We start from the raw sequence: 13,794 nt of genomic DNA on the forward strand, positions 1-13,794 counted from the left end.
TTTGCAAATTAATTCCAGTTCTGCAGTTTCTTGTTGGAGTCTGTTTTTCAACTTTTTTTGTTGAAGAATTGCCTGTAATAGGTCTGTAATTCAGTGTCCAGGGAGGTTGAAGTATTCTCCGACTAGTTTTTGCATGTTATAATTCTTGATGTCTGATTTGTGTCCATTTATTCTTTTGCGTAGAGACTGTCCGGTTTGGCTAATGTACATGGCAGAGGGCATTTTTTGCACATGATGGCATATATCACATTGGTAGATGTGCAGGTGAATGAAAAGAATAAAAAGAATAAATGGACACAAATCAGATGTCAAGAATTATAACATTCAAAAACCAGTCGGAGAATACTTCTTCCTCCCTGGACACTGAATTACAGACCTATTACAGGCAATTCTTCAACAAAAAAAGTTGAAAAACAGACTCCAACGAGAAACTGCAGAACTGGAATTAATTTGCAAACTGGACATCATCAAAATTAGGCCTGAATAAAGACTGGGAGTGGATGGGTCATTACACAAACTAAAAACTATATCCCCATGCTAATTTTTCCCCCTACTGTTCCTCATACCTTCTTGTCAACTGTTTGAAATGGGCCATCCTGATTACCACTATAAAAGTGATTTTTCCTCCTGCTGATAATAGCCCACTTTAATTGATTTGTCTCATTAGAGTTGGTAAGGCAACACCCATCTTTTCATATATATCTATCTTCCTACTGTATTTTCCACTCCATGCATCTGATGAAGTCGGTTTTAGCCCATGAAAGTTTATGCCCAAATAAATTAGCTGGTCTCTAAGGTGCCACAAGTACTCCTCGTTCTTTTTGCTGATACAGACTAAAACGGCTACCACTCTGAAACCTTTGAATGTATAATGTCTTATCTATCCCTGTCTAAAATAGGGAAATGACCAGCTGTTGTCCACTGCAGCAAGTACTGGGTTATCCCTCGCCCCTTCTCACCTTAAGATAAAAATGATTTTGCTGCTATAACAGATAGGGCAAAACTGTCTTCAATACACGGTTCTGACCAGATCTCAATAATACTTTTTAGAATCCACATCTTCAGAAGCATTTTCAACTACAGAAAGAGAAACTTGGACAGCAACGTTCAGTTACATACCTTCACATATGATGGCCATGCTTCAAATATTCACATTAAGCAGAACCTAACAGACTCATATAGCTCACATACCCCTAGAAATCCAGGGTACATTTTCATAAAAGTTCCATCAAAAGCAAAATTGCTGGGATATACACTAACTCCACAACATTGACTGCTCAAGTAAATCTCTTCCATTCCACGTTTCCATGTCACTATACTGAGCACTGTGCAATAAATACATCTCTCTCCACTTAGAAAAAGGGCCTGAATAATGAGCTCTTATGGGACTACAAAATTCAGGGCAAAGTTTATTCTCTCTCTAAGGATTAGAAGATGCTGCTGTATAATTTCTCTGCAGATTGGTGGGAAGACACCAACTGACTTCTCAAAATTAAATTTTTAAAAGAAGCTAAGTACAAAATCTGGAAGAAAAATGGGGACTATACGAGGTTAAATCAGAAATTAGTGTAAATTAGCTCCATTCTAGGTCACAGACGTCAACTTTAATATCATCATCAAGCAGAAAATGAAGCAGAATATACACTTAGAAAAATCAACAGCAAGATGAGCAGGACTCTGGGTTCTCCACCAGATTGATGTTATTTCTTTCCGGAAAAGAGTGAATAGTAAACTTGAGGTGAACTTTCAGGACTCAGAAGAAAAAAAACATAAATGGACCCAGCAGAATTCTACACTGTGTGACAAAATTCTAAACTGTTCCACAAATCTCAGCTGGATAAAATTTAAATATAGACATTTGAGCTAACATGCTGATCCCTGAATTGTCTTCACTGGAAAGGGTGTTGTTTATAGCACTATTTTTTTCAATATCTCCAGTTCACCAGGGTGTGAGGGAATTATCTCTGTGTTTTACAAAACCCTTGGGGACCTGTTGACCAGAGCTCTGGCAATCTTTTCAGCAGACGGTTGAAAAAGAAGGCTCTCCCAGTCCCTTAGGATATTGTTGAATAAAATGGAGGAGGACAGATATGATCTCAAGAAATGGCGACCAATATTGCTACTAAGGGCTTGGTTGTACACACCACCAACTTATGTTGGTATAACTTATGTTGCTCAGGGGTGTGAATAAACCACCCCCCGAGTGACTAAGTTATACTGACCTAAGCACCAGTGTGAACAGCGCTATGTGGCGGAAGAGCTTCTCCCAGCGATATAGCTACCACCTCTCACAGAGGAGGTTTTATTATGCAGACAGGAGATCTCTCTCCCGTTGGCACAGAGCGTCTTCACCAGACACACTACAGAAGTGCAGGTGCATCAGTGCAACTGTAGCACTTCTAGTGTAAACTAGCCCTAAGATTCTTCAGAAAGTCATCTTTGCAAGAGCGGTGGTTTTGGTACCAGCCCTGGTGACACAAGCATAGACATGTGCAGAGAAACGAAGGTAAAAACTGTCCCCAAGTCCCAGCATGGGTGCTTTCATGAGATCCACTGATAAAATTCCCCAGGTCAAGTGGAGTCATCATGGTGACAACATCACATCCAAGCAGAGGTATTGCTGAAGATGGAAACAAAATAGTCCCTCCTGTGGCTGAGACATTTTATTGTTGACGCATAACTGGAGGGAAACTTGTCAAGTATTTTGAAGAGCTTTGCTGCTGCCTTTAACTCTAGATTGAGTATTAAACAGTGCAGTCTTTTGGGAAGGACCACTAGGGGTTTAGCTCCTTCACTAAGGAAAGACAAGACCTGATTTTCTTCTCCCCTACACTGGTTTTACTATCATTACTCCTTGACTTCAATACAGTAACTCCCTCATTCCACCAGGGTGACTGAGAGGAGCCTAAGACCTGACCACAAATGCAGAAATCACAACTCTTAGGGTTTCCCTGGGAGATGAGAATCCAACCCAGGAAAACTCGGACTTCCCAAAGAAAATCCAGTAAATATTCTGAGAGAGATATTGCAACCCCATGCAGTATCTTTGGGGACCATTTATTAAATGTCAGAACGGTTGATGTATGGTTGCATTCTATTCCGTGGGGGAAGGTCACCTCAGCTCCTCCAGGAATTAAAAACAGTGGGGGGCGATTTCGGTGAGTCACTGAGTCTAAAAGGCTGAGTTTGAATTGACACAGGATTTCTTTCTGATTCAAAAAACGGACAGGTGCTTCTGTCCAAGAAGGGCCTCAACCCTTGTGGAAGGGTTGGAAAGACTGGCCTATGAGGGCCACATAAGACTGGCAGGTGGCTTCTGATAGGGGGTGTGTGTTTAAATCTGTTTATTGTTTTTATTATGTATTCTCTGTAATGCTTTAACCTTAAGAATAAATGTGCTTGCTTAGAAAGAGCTGGGTGGTAATTTGTAACTGCTGGCAATAACCTGGTCATAGCCCTCGGAGAGAAAGCAATGCACAGACACTGGCAGACTGGAGAGATCACAGTGTAAAGCAGGGAGCTGGGCAGCCTTAAAACCTCCAGTCATAAGGGAGTGGGACAAGGGTCCAGGCCCAGAGACAGGTGATGGCTGGAGACCTGACTGGATGCTCCTGGAGCAGACTATGAAGAGGGAAATACAGGTGCAGTTATCCTCAACTTGTGACGTGTTCAGTACTGGAGAATCTCTGGCCATTTTATTGTTAATATTTATTTAGCAGCAACATCCCTGCAGCTGCAAGAATATCATCAAGATTAATTCAGTTTTGCTGGAGATTCCCCGAACGGTAAAGCACTCAAGAGGAAGAGAAATATAACCTGAGTGGTTAGGAGACGATGGGATTGGTTAGATTAACTCAGTCTTCCTTTTGAGAAGCAATTTTGTTTTAAATTTTGGGAAGACACAGTGGCAGCATGTTTTGACTTAATGGGTTTTGTCCCTGCCTAGGCTGAGGAACATGTAGTCACCTTAATGCCAACAAGAAGACGATGCCCCACTGTTCAAGATATCACAGAATATCAGGCTATGTCGTATTTCGATGAATGAAGTGTCGGACTAAACCTGAAAATGATTCTGTCACTTGCACCTGAGAATTTATCTATGACTCCCATGACCTTAGCACATGAAGGCCTATTAAGATGCCATGTTCTGTGGACTTAGCACTCTCAGGTTTTCCCAGACACCTGCCTCCCAAGGTTACAGAGAAGTAAGTGCAGTATGGACTTCCAGCCGCGTATGGGAATATGTGCTATAATGTAAGTGAAAAGGCTGATAAAACCCTTATGACGTACAGGCTCCCAGTGGAGACAGGTTGCTAAAGGTCCACCTACAAGCTGTGATCACTGACCACCTGATTGTGCTTTGTCCCTATATCACTTCACATCATCACACGGCTAGGTCCCGCTGTGCTGGCCAGATATCTTGAGAAAGTTTATAACAATCTGCGCAACTAATGGAACTGGAACCTGGGATTGGACATTGTGATGTCCGTTAGTGATGCTAATAAAACTGAAAACCATTAGATCTGGCTACGTGTGCTGTGACAGCTCAGTCAGGAAAAGCGAGAGAAGACTCTACCCAAGAGACAATAGCTGCTGCAGCTATGGCTTTAAGAGGCTTCCTCAGCCAGGAAAGATCATCAGTACATCCAAAGCCGTGGCTCCTTAAGGAACAGGATTATATGGTAACAACGCATAGCAGAACCAATGGAATGGTTTTATGGAGTAGGGATTGTGCAGTCAGTGCTATGCAGCTGTAACGTTTTGTTAGCAAATTACGTTGTTGAGTCTCGACCTAGCTCTTTTGCTGCATTTCAGGCTACACGGACATACTGCAGGAAAACAGAAGCAAAAGATGGCGGAAATCTAAATAAAAATATTTTGGTGTATATGTAGTGCAACCATGTGGTGCCTAATAATGTTTTATGCGAAAGAAACATTTTGAAGTGGATGTGAACAAAAGAAACAGACAAAATTTCACTCCTCTATAAGCTCAAGAATCCAAGAAAGCTGCTGTTATTATGGAGTCCTGTGATCTGAGGTAGGGTTGGGCACCTGAGCAGAGTATAACCGAAACTGTAGTATGCTTAAAACAAAAGATTTAAAACTGTTTTAACATATTCCTATGCAAGTATATGGGGCTTCATCCAAAGGCCACTGAATTCAGTGGAAAAAACTTCCACTGACTTCAAAGGCCTTTGGACAAGGCCCATGTTTGGGGACAAATACAGACCAACAACTCTTACTGGTGTCAATTGGAGGTGGATAATTATACCTGAGTGCAGAATTTGGGCCACACATTGGAGTTTTAAATTTTCAACAGGAAACTATTGTCCCTTACGTTGCAAAAGAGACTTTGTGGGTAACACCGAGTCACCATGCCGCAACATTCATCACTTTTTCAGGCTACAGAAATGATAGCTCTGAACTGTAAACTTCCAGTCCAGTCACTCTACCATATATAGTCAAGGGGCTAAACGGGGTGGGGGGAGATAACTGCACTATAAGACTATGCAAAGATATAAAAGGATGCTGATATGCATGAGACGAAGCCTGTTGGCACCTCAAGATACAGCATGGGCTTAATAAGGAAACACCGAAAAAATTACAAACACGGAACACAAATAGTGTAATTCTTTTAAACTTACAATTTGATTTAGCTATTGTTATGAACAGTGGGATGGGGAGAGAGCAGGCATAATAGGTGGTAAGACAGTGACATTAAAGTCAACTCAGCCAATCAGGAAAGCTAACTTTTCTTCATTTGCACATTACATTTTTATTGGTTAAAATGCTGCCAAAGTCATTCTGTTTTACTGAGGTTTTACACTTGAGGTCATATTTCACGCTGTGACCCTCACAGTGCTCTGATTACATCACAGCTATGCGATATGACTTTTAGAAGCTGGCAGAAGATATGATTATTGCTGTATGTTTCAACATTCTTGGCTTGCAATCTATATGATGATTACAATATCCATATTGCTGTGTGTGTGTATATATATATATTGTTATTATTATATACACCTTAATTATAATTGTGCAGAGACATAATTACACATAAACATGAAGAATGTGAAATGAAAAATACTTTCACAAAATGATTTGATGATTCATAAACAGTGGAGATAAGCCTAGACTATGTCTTCTCATTTAATAGGACTCTAAAATATCAAAGGTACATCTCTCTTTTATATATTTAATTATATTCAGTATGCATTTAAAATTAATTGCTCATTCTCCTTCAATCTAAATTAAAACTGATTTAAATGTCTTTCTAATGTAGGTCACAGTCCCGTTGGTATCTATACAGCAAACACCTCTATCCCACTTGTTTAAACATGATCAACTTTAGGTGTTCAGGTCCTGATCTTACAATATATTTCACAAGGTTGGATGCCTGAACCTGTGCAGAGCCCAGGGAAATCAATAGAGCTCTTCATGGTCACAGGGATCCTAACGTGTGCATCCAGTGCAGGATCAGGACCTTATTTATTTTATTTATCCTTTGATATATATCTTAGATACCTTTTAATCGCAGTAAATCTGTCATTCCTTCCTCTGACATTTTAACCCTTTGTTTTTGCAAATGTCTCTAAAGATGTTTTGTGGCACCCTGCATGAAAGGTGCTACAATAAATAAAGTAAAACAACAGTTCTAATTTGAGTATTTGTCCTTGTGGCTCCCATGTTTGCTGCTTATGGGGCACATGCATAACACCACATGTGGGAGCCACATGGACAAAACATCTCCAAGAACCACAGTTCTGTTAAATAAGTAACTATTATTCATACTTTTTGGTTTCATTCCAGTATTTCCACACATTTCTGATTATTTTTGCATTACAATAAAAAATAACTAAATGCAGTATTCAGTGTAACCTTCTGTGGAGAAATCTGGAAATCCTTACTCAAATTTTACTCAGGCAAACACCAGCTGACATCAGTTGCCATTCACCAGCATAAGGGCTAAATCAAAATAGAGTTAAGAATCTCTAGATTTCTTCCAGTAGTGCTAATTTCAGTGAGTTTCTCTGTACTGACCTGGAAAAAATCCCCCCACCAGCAGATGAAAAACTGAAATAATATAAGCATGATCCACAGAAAAACTGAATTTCAATATTTTAACTGTATTGTCACATAGCAGTAAATATCATTAGAATTTCTCATGACAACAGCTTCTGGAGGTACTGCAGAAGGACAAAAATTAGCACTAGGGATTCGCAATAGCCACTGAATCACATGATCATAAGAGCAAAGTGGAAAATCTTTCTATGGGGGGAGAAATCATCCAATTATTTCAGCTTCTCCATATCATAGTGTCTGGAACAGATTCTTCTGACTACCAGAGAAGAACAAACCTCCAGTGGTATCTGGCAAATAGATAGTATGATCCTGCATCTACTTAGGTCAATGGGAGTTTTACCTGAGCAAGGTCTGAATAAATACAGAGTATGGACTCCAGGGTTTAGCCCAGCCAGGATGCAGTCACTCTCAGGAAGCACTCTACACCTGGCCTGATGGAACCCTGGGTACATCCTCCTCACTATCTGGCCTAGATGCAGCAAAAGGGTCTAATCATCATGTCAGGTTAGTGTCCTGAATTTATATCAGTTTGCAAAGAATCAGCCTCAGCCTTTGGGTTATGCCTCGCCATCAGCTTCAATGATTATTTAATATTTATATTGCAGTAGCGCACAGAGGCTCTAGTCAGGATACGAGCATCTAAAAAAACTAATAAGCATTTAATAAAGCGTTAGAGTGGTCATAATGATTCATTATTTTATTTAATGATTTGTTACTCATTGACAATGTGCTCGGAATATGAATCACAAGGCATGTTTCTTTTATTTTCCCTGGAAATTTTTCTGGGACCGTCTGAATCTGTTTCAGTTTTTGATCTGTCGTCATATGCATAGCATGAAGTGGAAAGATAATTAAAGACGTAGTGTTAACTTTTATTGGGCCCCATATTTAGATTTTGTTAAAAACAAACAAACAAAAAAACCCAAGAGAAATGTTATTTTTTTCCTTTAAATCTTCCATTTGGAAAAATTTGAAACCAAATACACATTCCTCTGCCATGCCTGTAATCCAAACATTGCAGCACTGCAAACCTGGAAATGAAACCAGCTATAAATAAAGGTGAACCTCACTTCTCTGATTATTATTATTGAAGTTGAGACAAATGTAAAAAATAAACAAATAATTAGTGAAAGGTAACCTGGACATTTAATAATCAGTGGGTGATTAACTGATGTCGGTCAAGAAATGGGTTAGATTGTAATATGTGATTTTAAATTTGACAGTGTCATTTTAAACCATGAATATAACAAAAAATTCTCACCAACAATGAAAAAATCACATTTTTACAGTCTTGTAAAAAAATCAAAGCATAGTTTGTTCTTCCCATGAATGTTCCGACAAAACAAAAGGCACTTCTCACTGATAAGAACTCATTGTTTTAACAAAAAAGCTATTTTTATTGCAAGAAAATGGCAAAACTTCTTTGCAAAAATTATGATGCCTCTCCCTGACCAAACCATGATGCACTACAGTCTCCCCTCTGACCAAGTGATATGGTGCATCATGGGAGTCACATAGCTGTGGGTGGATCATAGTAAATGTGGCCTGGCCAGGGAGCCCATAGGAGAGAATAGAGGAGTCCTACCTGAACTATAACTCCCACATGTCACTGTGCTACTATCGGGAAATGCGGTTTAATGTTGAACTAGCATAAAATGAAATATTTTGAGTCAGTTCACAAATCGTTCTGATTCAGAAATATCAAAATTATTATTATTTTGATCAAAAATGCTGAAAGAAAACATTGTGCCATTTCCAAATTTAATTTGTTTGGAATGTTTTGTTCTGAGCAAAAATTTGATATTTAAACTTTGCATTCCAATTTGGGAAAAAAACAAAATGTTAAAATAGCAAAATTTTCCATGGGACAGAAATCCAATTTTCACTCATCTCTAGCCAAATCCTCATTGACAAAGCCCATTGCATCTTGTTTGTGCATGCAGTAGAAACTATTATAAAGTTAACATTTCCCAGCTGTTACTACATAGTTACTACTGATATCTACGATTATAAGTAGAGGGAGAAACAGGGGTGGTGTAGGAATTTGTAAGGACAGATCTTAGATATCACTGGGTATGTGGTGTCCGTTGGCAAATAATGACATCTCAATGGTGACCCCTTTGTATAGTTTCACTTATAAGGATCTGGTGTTCTTTAGCTATAAGGCTTTCCTTTGACGAAAATTAGGGGCAAATAATAGCCGGATGAACTGAGCAGGTTTTAAAAATACATCCTCTGCAATGCCCTAAATCCTTATATTGCACGGGGTGTACATTTTGCAAAGCAGCAAAAACAATGACAAAAACTAAGGAGAAATAGCTGGGCAAACATTTTAGAAACTCCCAGCCCATGTTCACAAATCTCAGAAATGCACAAATTCTGAAAGACTGGATGACCTACCAGAACTTGGAACACAACTGTAAGCCAGGTAGCAAGGATCGAATAGTGAGCACACACTTTATGACTGGACACAACAAATGCTTGCACATTTTGTTTAACTGAGTGTATGCTGCTAATTAAATGGCCTGATTCTGCAACTTTTATTCACTCTGCATAGTACTTACATGAGCAGTCCCACTGAAGTCAAGGGGGCTACTCACATATGTACTACTCCGTGTAAAGATTGCATAACTGGCCATTTGAAAAGGCCAATGTCTGATGTCCGTAACTGTGGCTGGATTCTTAGTTACACTGGTGTAAATCCACAGCAAGTCCAATGGCTTCAATGGTTTTATTCCTGATTTACACCAAGATCAGAATTTTGCCCTGAGTTTTACACTCCCACTACAAACTCCTGCTGACATGGATACAAAGGGAGTTTGTCTAAACAGGGACCTAGTAAAAATGAAGAACTCAGTCATCTAAGTCAGGCACTGCCCTGCATCAGTGTAAGGCTGCCATATTCCATGGGGAGATGTGGGAGGAACTTTGTCTCAGAGAGGGATATCTATGGCTACACCCCTTCAGGAGGTGCACCACCCAGAACTTCTGAAAGGAACAGCCATAATCCAGCCCTTAGAAAAGACGTCAGGGTTTGACCCAAAGCTCGCAATGGGTAATATCAATTTCACAGTGAGTGAAGCTTCGCTTAGCTGCTGGAAAAGTAAACATAGCCTAGTCTCTGAAAAAATGCAAGGAAATATTGTGAAGGCCAAAAGTATAACTGGTTTCAAAAAAAGAATTAGGTAAGTTCCTGGAGGGTAGGTCCATCAATGGCTATTAGCCAAGATGGTTAGGGAAACAACCCCATGCTTTGGGTGTCCCTAAACCTCTGACTGCCAGGAGCTCAGACTGGATGACAGGAGACGTTTCCACTAGATGGACCACTGGTCTGATCCAGTATGGCCGTTCTTCTGAAATAATTGGTGGTCTTCAGCCCAACTCTACCTATCATTCCCAAATTGGTACAGAGAAACTCACAGATCCCACTTTCAAAGTTAAGGAAAGGATTCCTGTGTATTGTGCAAAGCAGTTCCTCATGTGATAATAATGTTAATAGAGGTTTCTTATCACTCAACCTGTTCTCCACAGCACACTTGAAAATCTTTGCTTATTTGGATTTTGCATGAAAAGAGCAAACTGTAAAATCCTACATTATGTTCGTTTACAAGTGAAAGCAAGAACCATTCAAAATGATTGTGAGACAGCGAGGGCTTTCATTTTCCTCTTAGCAGCACTCACTTAGCTCCCATTAATGTCAGCCAGAGCTACGCGGGCACAAAAAGAGGAGAACAAGGCCCTAAGGAATGGAAGAACCTGCTTTAAAGATGTCACACAGTGCTACGATAATCAGGGAGAAAGAGAAGTAGAAAGAGACATACTGGAGAAGCTGACCATTGCGAAGTGCTCACACCGATCCCCGGTGAATTCGATCGGACACCTAACGAAAGAAAGAAAACCAGAAAGAGAGAAACAAGATAGCAAAATGATATCGAAGTGGACTGAAATGCGGCCCCTCCTGATGCCACCTCAGATCCCTTCCACGATTCCTGTGATTTGCTTTCAGCCTGATCCCTTACCTGTTTCCCTAACCCAAACATTCTATCAAAACACACCCCTGGCTAGACCACTCTAAATCCAGTGCTGCGCTGTGCCCAGGAGATTTAAGTAGTGTGGTGCATTTTTTCTCTTCAAACATACTTTGCTTAGGATCTGGCATGTACAATCGCAAAGGCAGTTTTTCCAAACATCTCTGTCCGAAGAATCCATTTGGACATCTGGAGGAGGAAAAGGGGACAAATCACAGAACAAATCTGGCAGCATCCTCGAGGCTATGGTTAGAAATAAAAGTGCATAGTGATGAATGGAAAAATAAAGTTAAAAGCTTTATGTACAGTTCCTGCATTTAATCTCTGCTTTGTTTAATCAGGCTTCCTTTATATCAATATTCTGTTCTTTTCTAATCTTCAGGCAGCCAGGTGTCAGCAAACCCATCCTTTCATTTTAGGCTTGTCACCTTCCTACTCACCTGCCCACTGCTAATCACCTCTACCAGCTGCCACCTGACAAGAGGGGTAGGCAGGCTTTGTGCTACTGAACAACCTTCTCGGAGACTAGTGTTACTGTCACTACGTACACAGACTGGCAGCAGGTACCACAGGTTGATAGAGCTATTTGGAAGTGGTGCACGGCAAGTGTCCTACTCCACCTAATGCTGTTACTCCCCAGAGGCACTGCAGGAAGCTCCAGCACTCTGCCAGGGGAACCTGTTGTATTAGGGTTATGGAGAGAGCATTCTCAATGGTTTTCCATGGTAAGGGATAGACAATAAGGTTGTACTGGAACAAGCCCCTGAGAGTTTGTCCAGTTGCTGGGGTCTCATGACTCCCCCAGTCACTAGTACTGCACCAGGACGATCTGCAAGCCTAGGGCCATATTCAGCCATCAGTTACACAAGTGCAAATCCAGAGGAACTCCACTCCGGTCATTACAGTGGTGTAACAGGTAGAGATTTCGCTTTGTGGCTCAGGCAGCTGCAAACCAGTGAAATGCCTGGACAAGATCCCTCAGTGTGTCTAGTTATTGGGGTTCAGTGTTGCGGGGCAGAGTTACACATGGGAGGCACTGGAACCACGATGTTTAGCACTGATGCATGTAGCATGTTGCTGGCAAGGCCAGTCCAAAGGGACGGAAATGTTGCTTTGTCAGAAGGTTCTTTTAACTTGACCCACAGGAATGAACCTCAAAAGTTGGAGTTTGGAGGTTTAACCCTGAACAATTCAAATGCTTCTCCAAAACCAATAAAGGCTCCTTTCTTCCTCGTCCTCCTTCTCCACCCTTTCTCCTAGCCTAACTAGGTAATTCCCCCACATTGTCCTTACCTGTCCCTGACTCTCCGATCCCTCTGTCTAGCCCACAGACCCCCTGCCCTCCCCTATTCCGGCACCTCTGGGTGAGGGTCTCTCCAGAAATGGCAGAGATTCATGTGACCTCCACTATGGGAAGATTTCTGAGATGGGAAAACAAGTTTGGGCAAACTAAGAACCAGCCTGAACTTTTGGTCCTTTCTACATTTCCTCACCTCTCTCCCACTGCAGCTCTGACCATGATCCTTCTTTCCAACAAGGGATACCGTCCCTAGTCCCCTATTCCATTCCTGCTGAAGGCTCCTACATAATCCGGTCCTGGCCCCAGCCCTGCTGTTGCCATCAGTTTGTATGCTGTGCCTCTTCGAGTACAATTTTCTCCAGTGCCTAAGGTGCCCAAATCCCATGAACTTTCAATGAGGATTAGGCTCTTAAGTTCCCAAGTCACTTCTGAAAATTGAAGTTAGCTTTCTAAGTCATTCAGATGACTAAAAATTTCACCCTTGATCTCAATAGTATGCAAGATCTCAGACAGTCCCTCTGGAATGCAATGCAGGGGAAAGCTTAATAAATGTCACTTTAGTGTGAAGGGCACAGAAGAGGTGGCTACAGTGGATTCACTCCATGGACCTTCACCCTGATGGGGGAGTGGAAGCTGAGGCCATGAAGTGCAGTGCACAGGATGCACGTTTTGGCAGTCTGAAGGTAGCAACCCTAGGGCTGTGGAGTGAAGGGAGGTCACCTGGGTATCTCTGGGGAAATGTGAGCTTGGACAAAAAGATTCAAAGGGCTCAGTGTGATTTGGATAAAACACCCCAAACTTCTGGATATTTATTCATCCGAACCCTTTTGAAGTCCACCCACCACTAGTGATACAAATAGATTTATATGCACCCTATTCGTAAACTTCCAAATGGCCCTTCTGTACAGAGGCACCTGAATGCTTTCACAGGCATCCTATTTATCTCCAAGTTTATTGCACATACCTGCCTGGGATCTGAGAAATTATTACAGTGGTGCAGCAGTGCCACTAGAGTTAATGATGTGTCTGTTTAAAGGGCAACCTGCTTAATTGGATTTCTTTGAGGTTCGTTGTGCCTCAGGAGAGGGTAGGGTAGGGTTAGTGACTCAAATTTGGAGCGGTTTGGGGCAGGGAAAAAAATAGCAATTTTTTAAAAAGTTTCCAGGTGGGGGGTTTTTTTGCCCAGAGCTAGAGATCAAACTATTCCTATGTTGCAGGTCAAAACAGTCTCAATCTGTTGAGTTTTACCCAAGGTAGCACATGAAACCTACCACTAAATCTTTGGGGAACCCAAAGTGAGAACAGTATTTTATAAAACATCCATTTTTATGTGCACTTTCCCAAATACTGGGAAAAGGCTAAAGGGTTTCCATTTCTGCTGTT

General features: G+C 41.1%; 1 protein-coding gene across 3 annotated transcripts in view; it reads right to left on the minus strand.

Moving 5' to 3' along the window:
• NRG2 (neuregulin 2) overlaps nucleotides 1-13,794 on the minus strand; it is a 306,149-nt gene that overhangs the window by 37,817 nt on the left and 254,538 nt on the right. For 2 of the 3 annotated variants that reach the window (XM_074960739.1, XM_074960740.1), the window contains exon 6: nucleotides 10,905-10,963. In XM_074960739.1, the coding sequence (XP_074816840.1) occupies nucleotides 10,905-10,963 (59 nt within the window). Of the gene's footprint in view, nucleotides 1-10,904; nucleotides 10,964-11,223; nucleotides 11,301-13,794 lie in introns of all 3 variants that reach the window. The other variant, XM_074960738.1, reaches the window with a different exon arrangement.

The sequence above is a fragment of the Natator depressus genome, chromosome 8, assembly GCF_965152275.1.
Source record: "Natator depressus isolate rNatDep1 chromosome 8, rNatDep2.hap1, whole genome shotgun sequence".
NCBI lineage: Eukaryota > Metazoa > Chordata > Testudines > Cheloniidae > Natator > Natator depressus.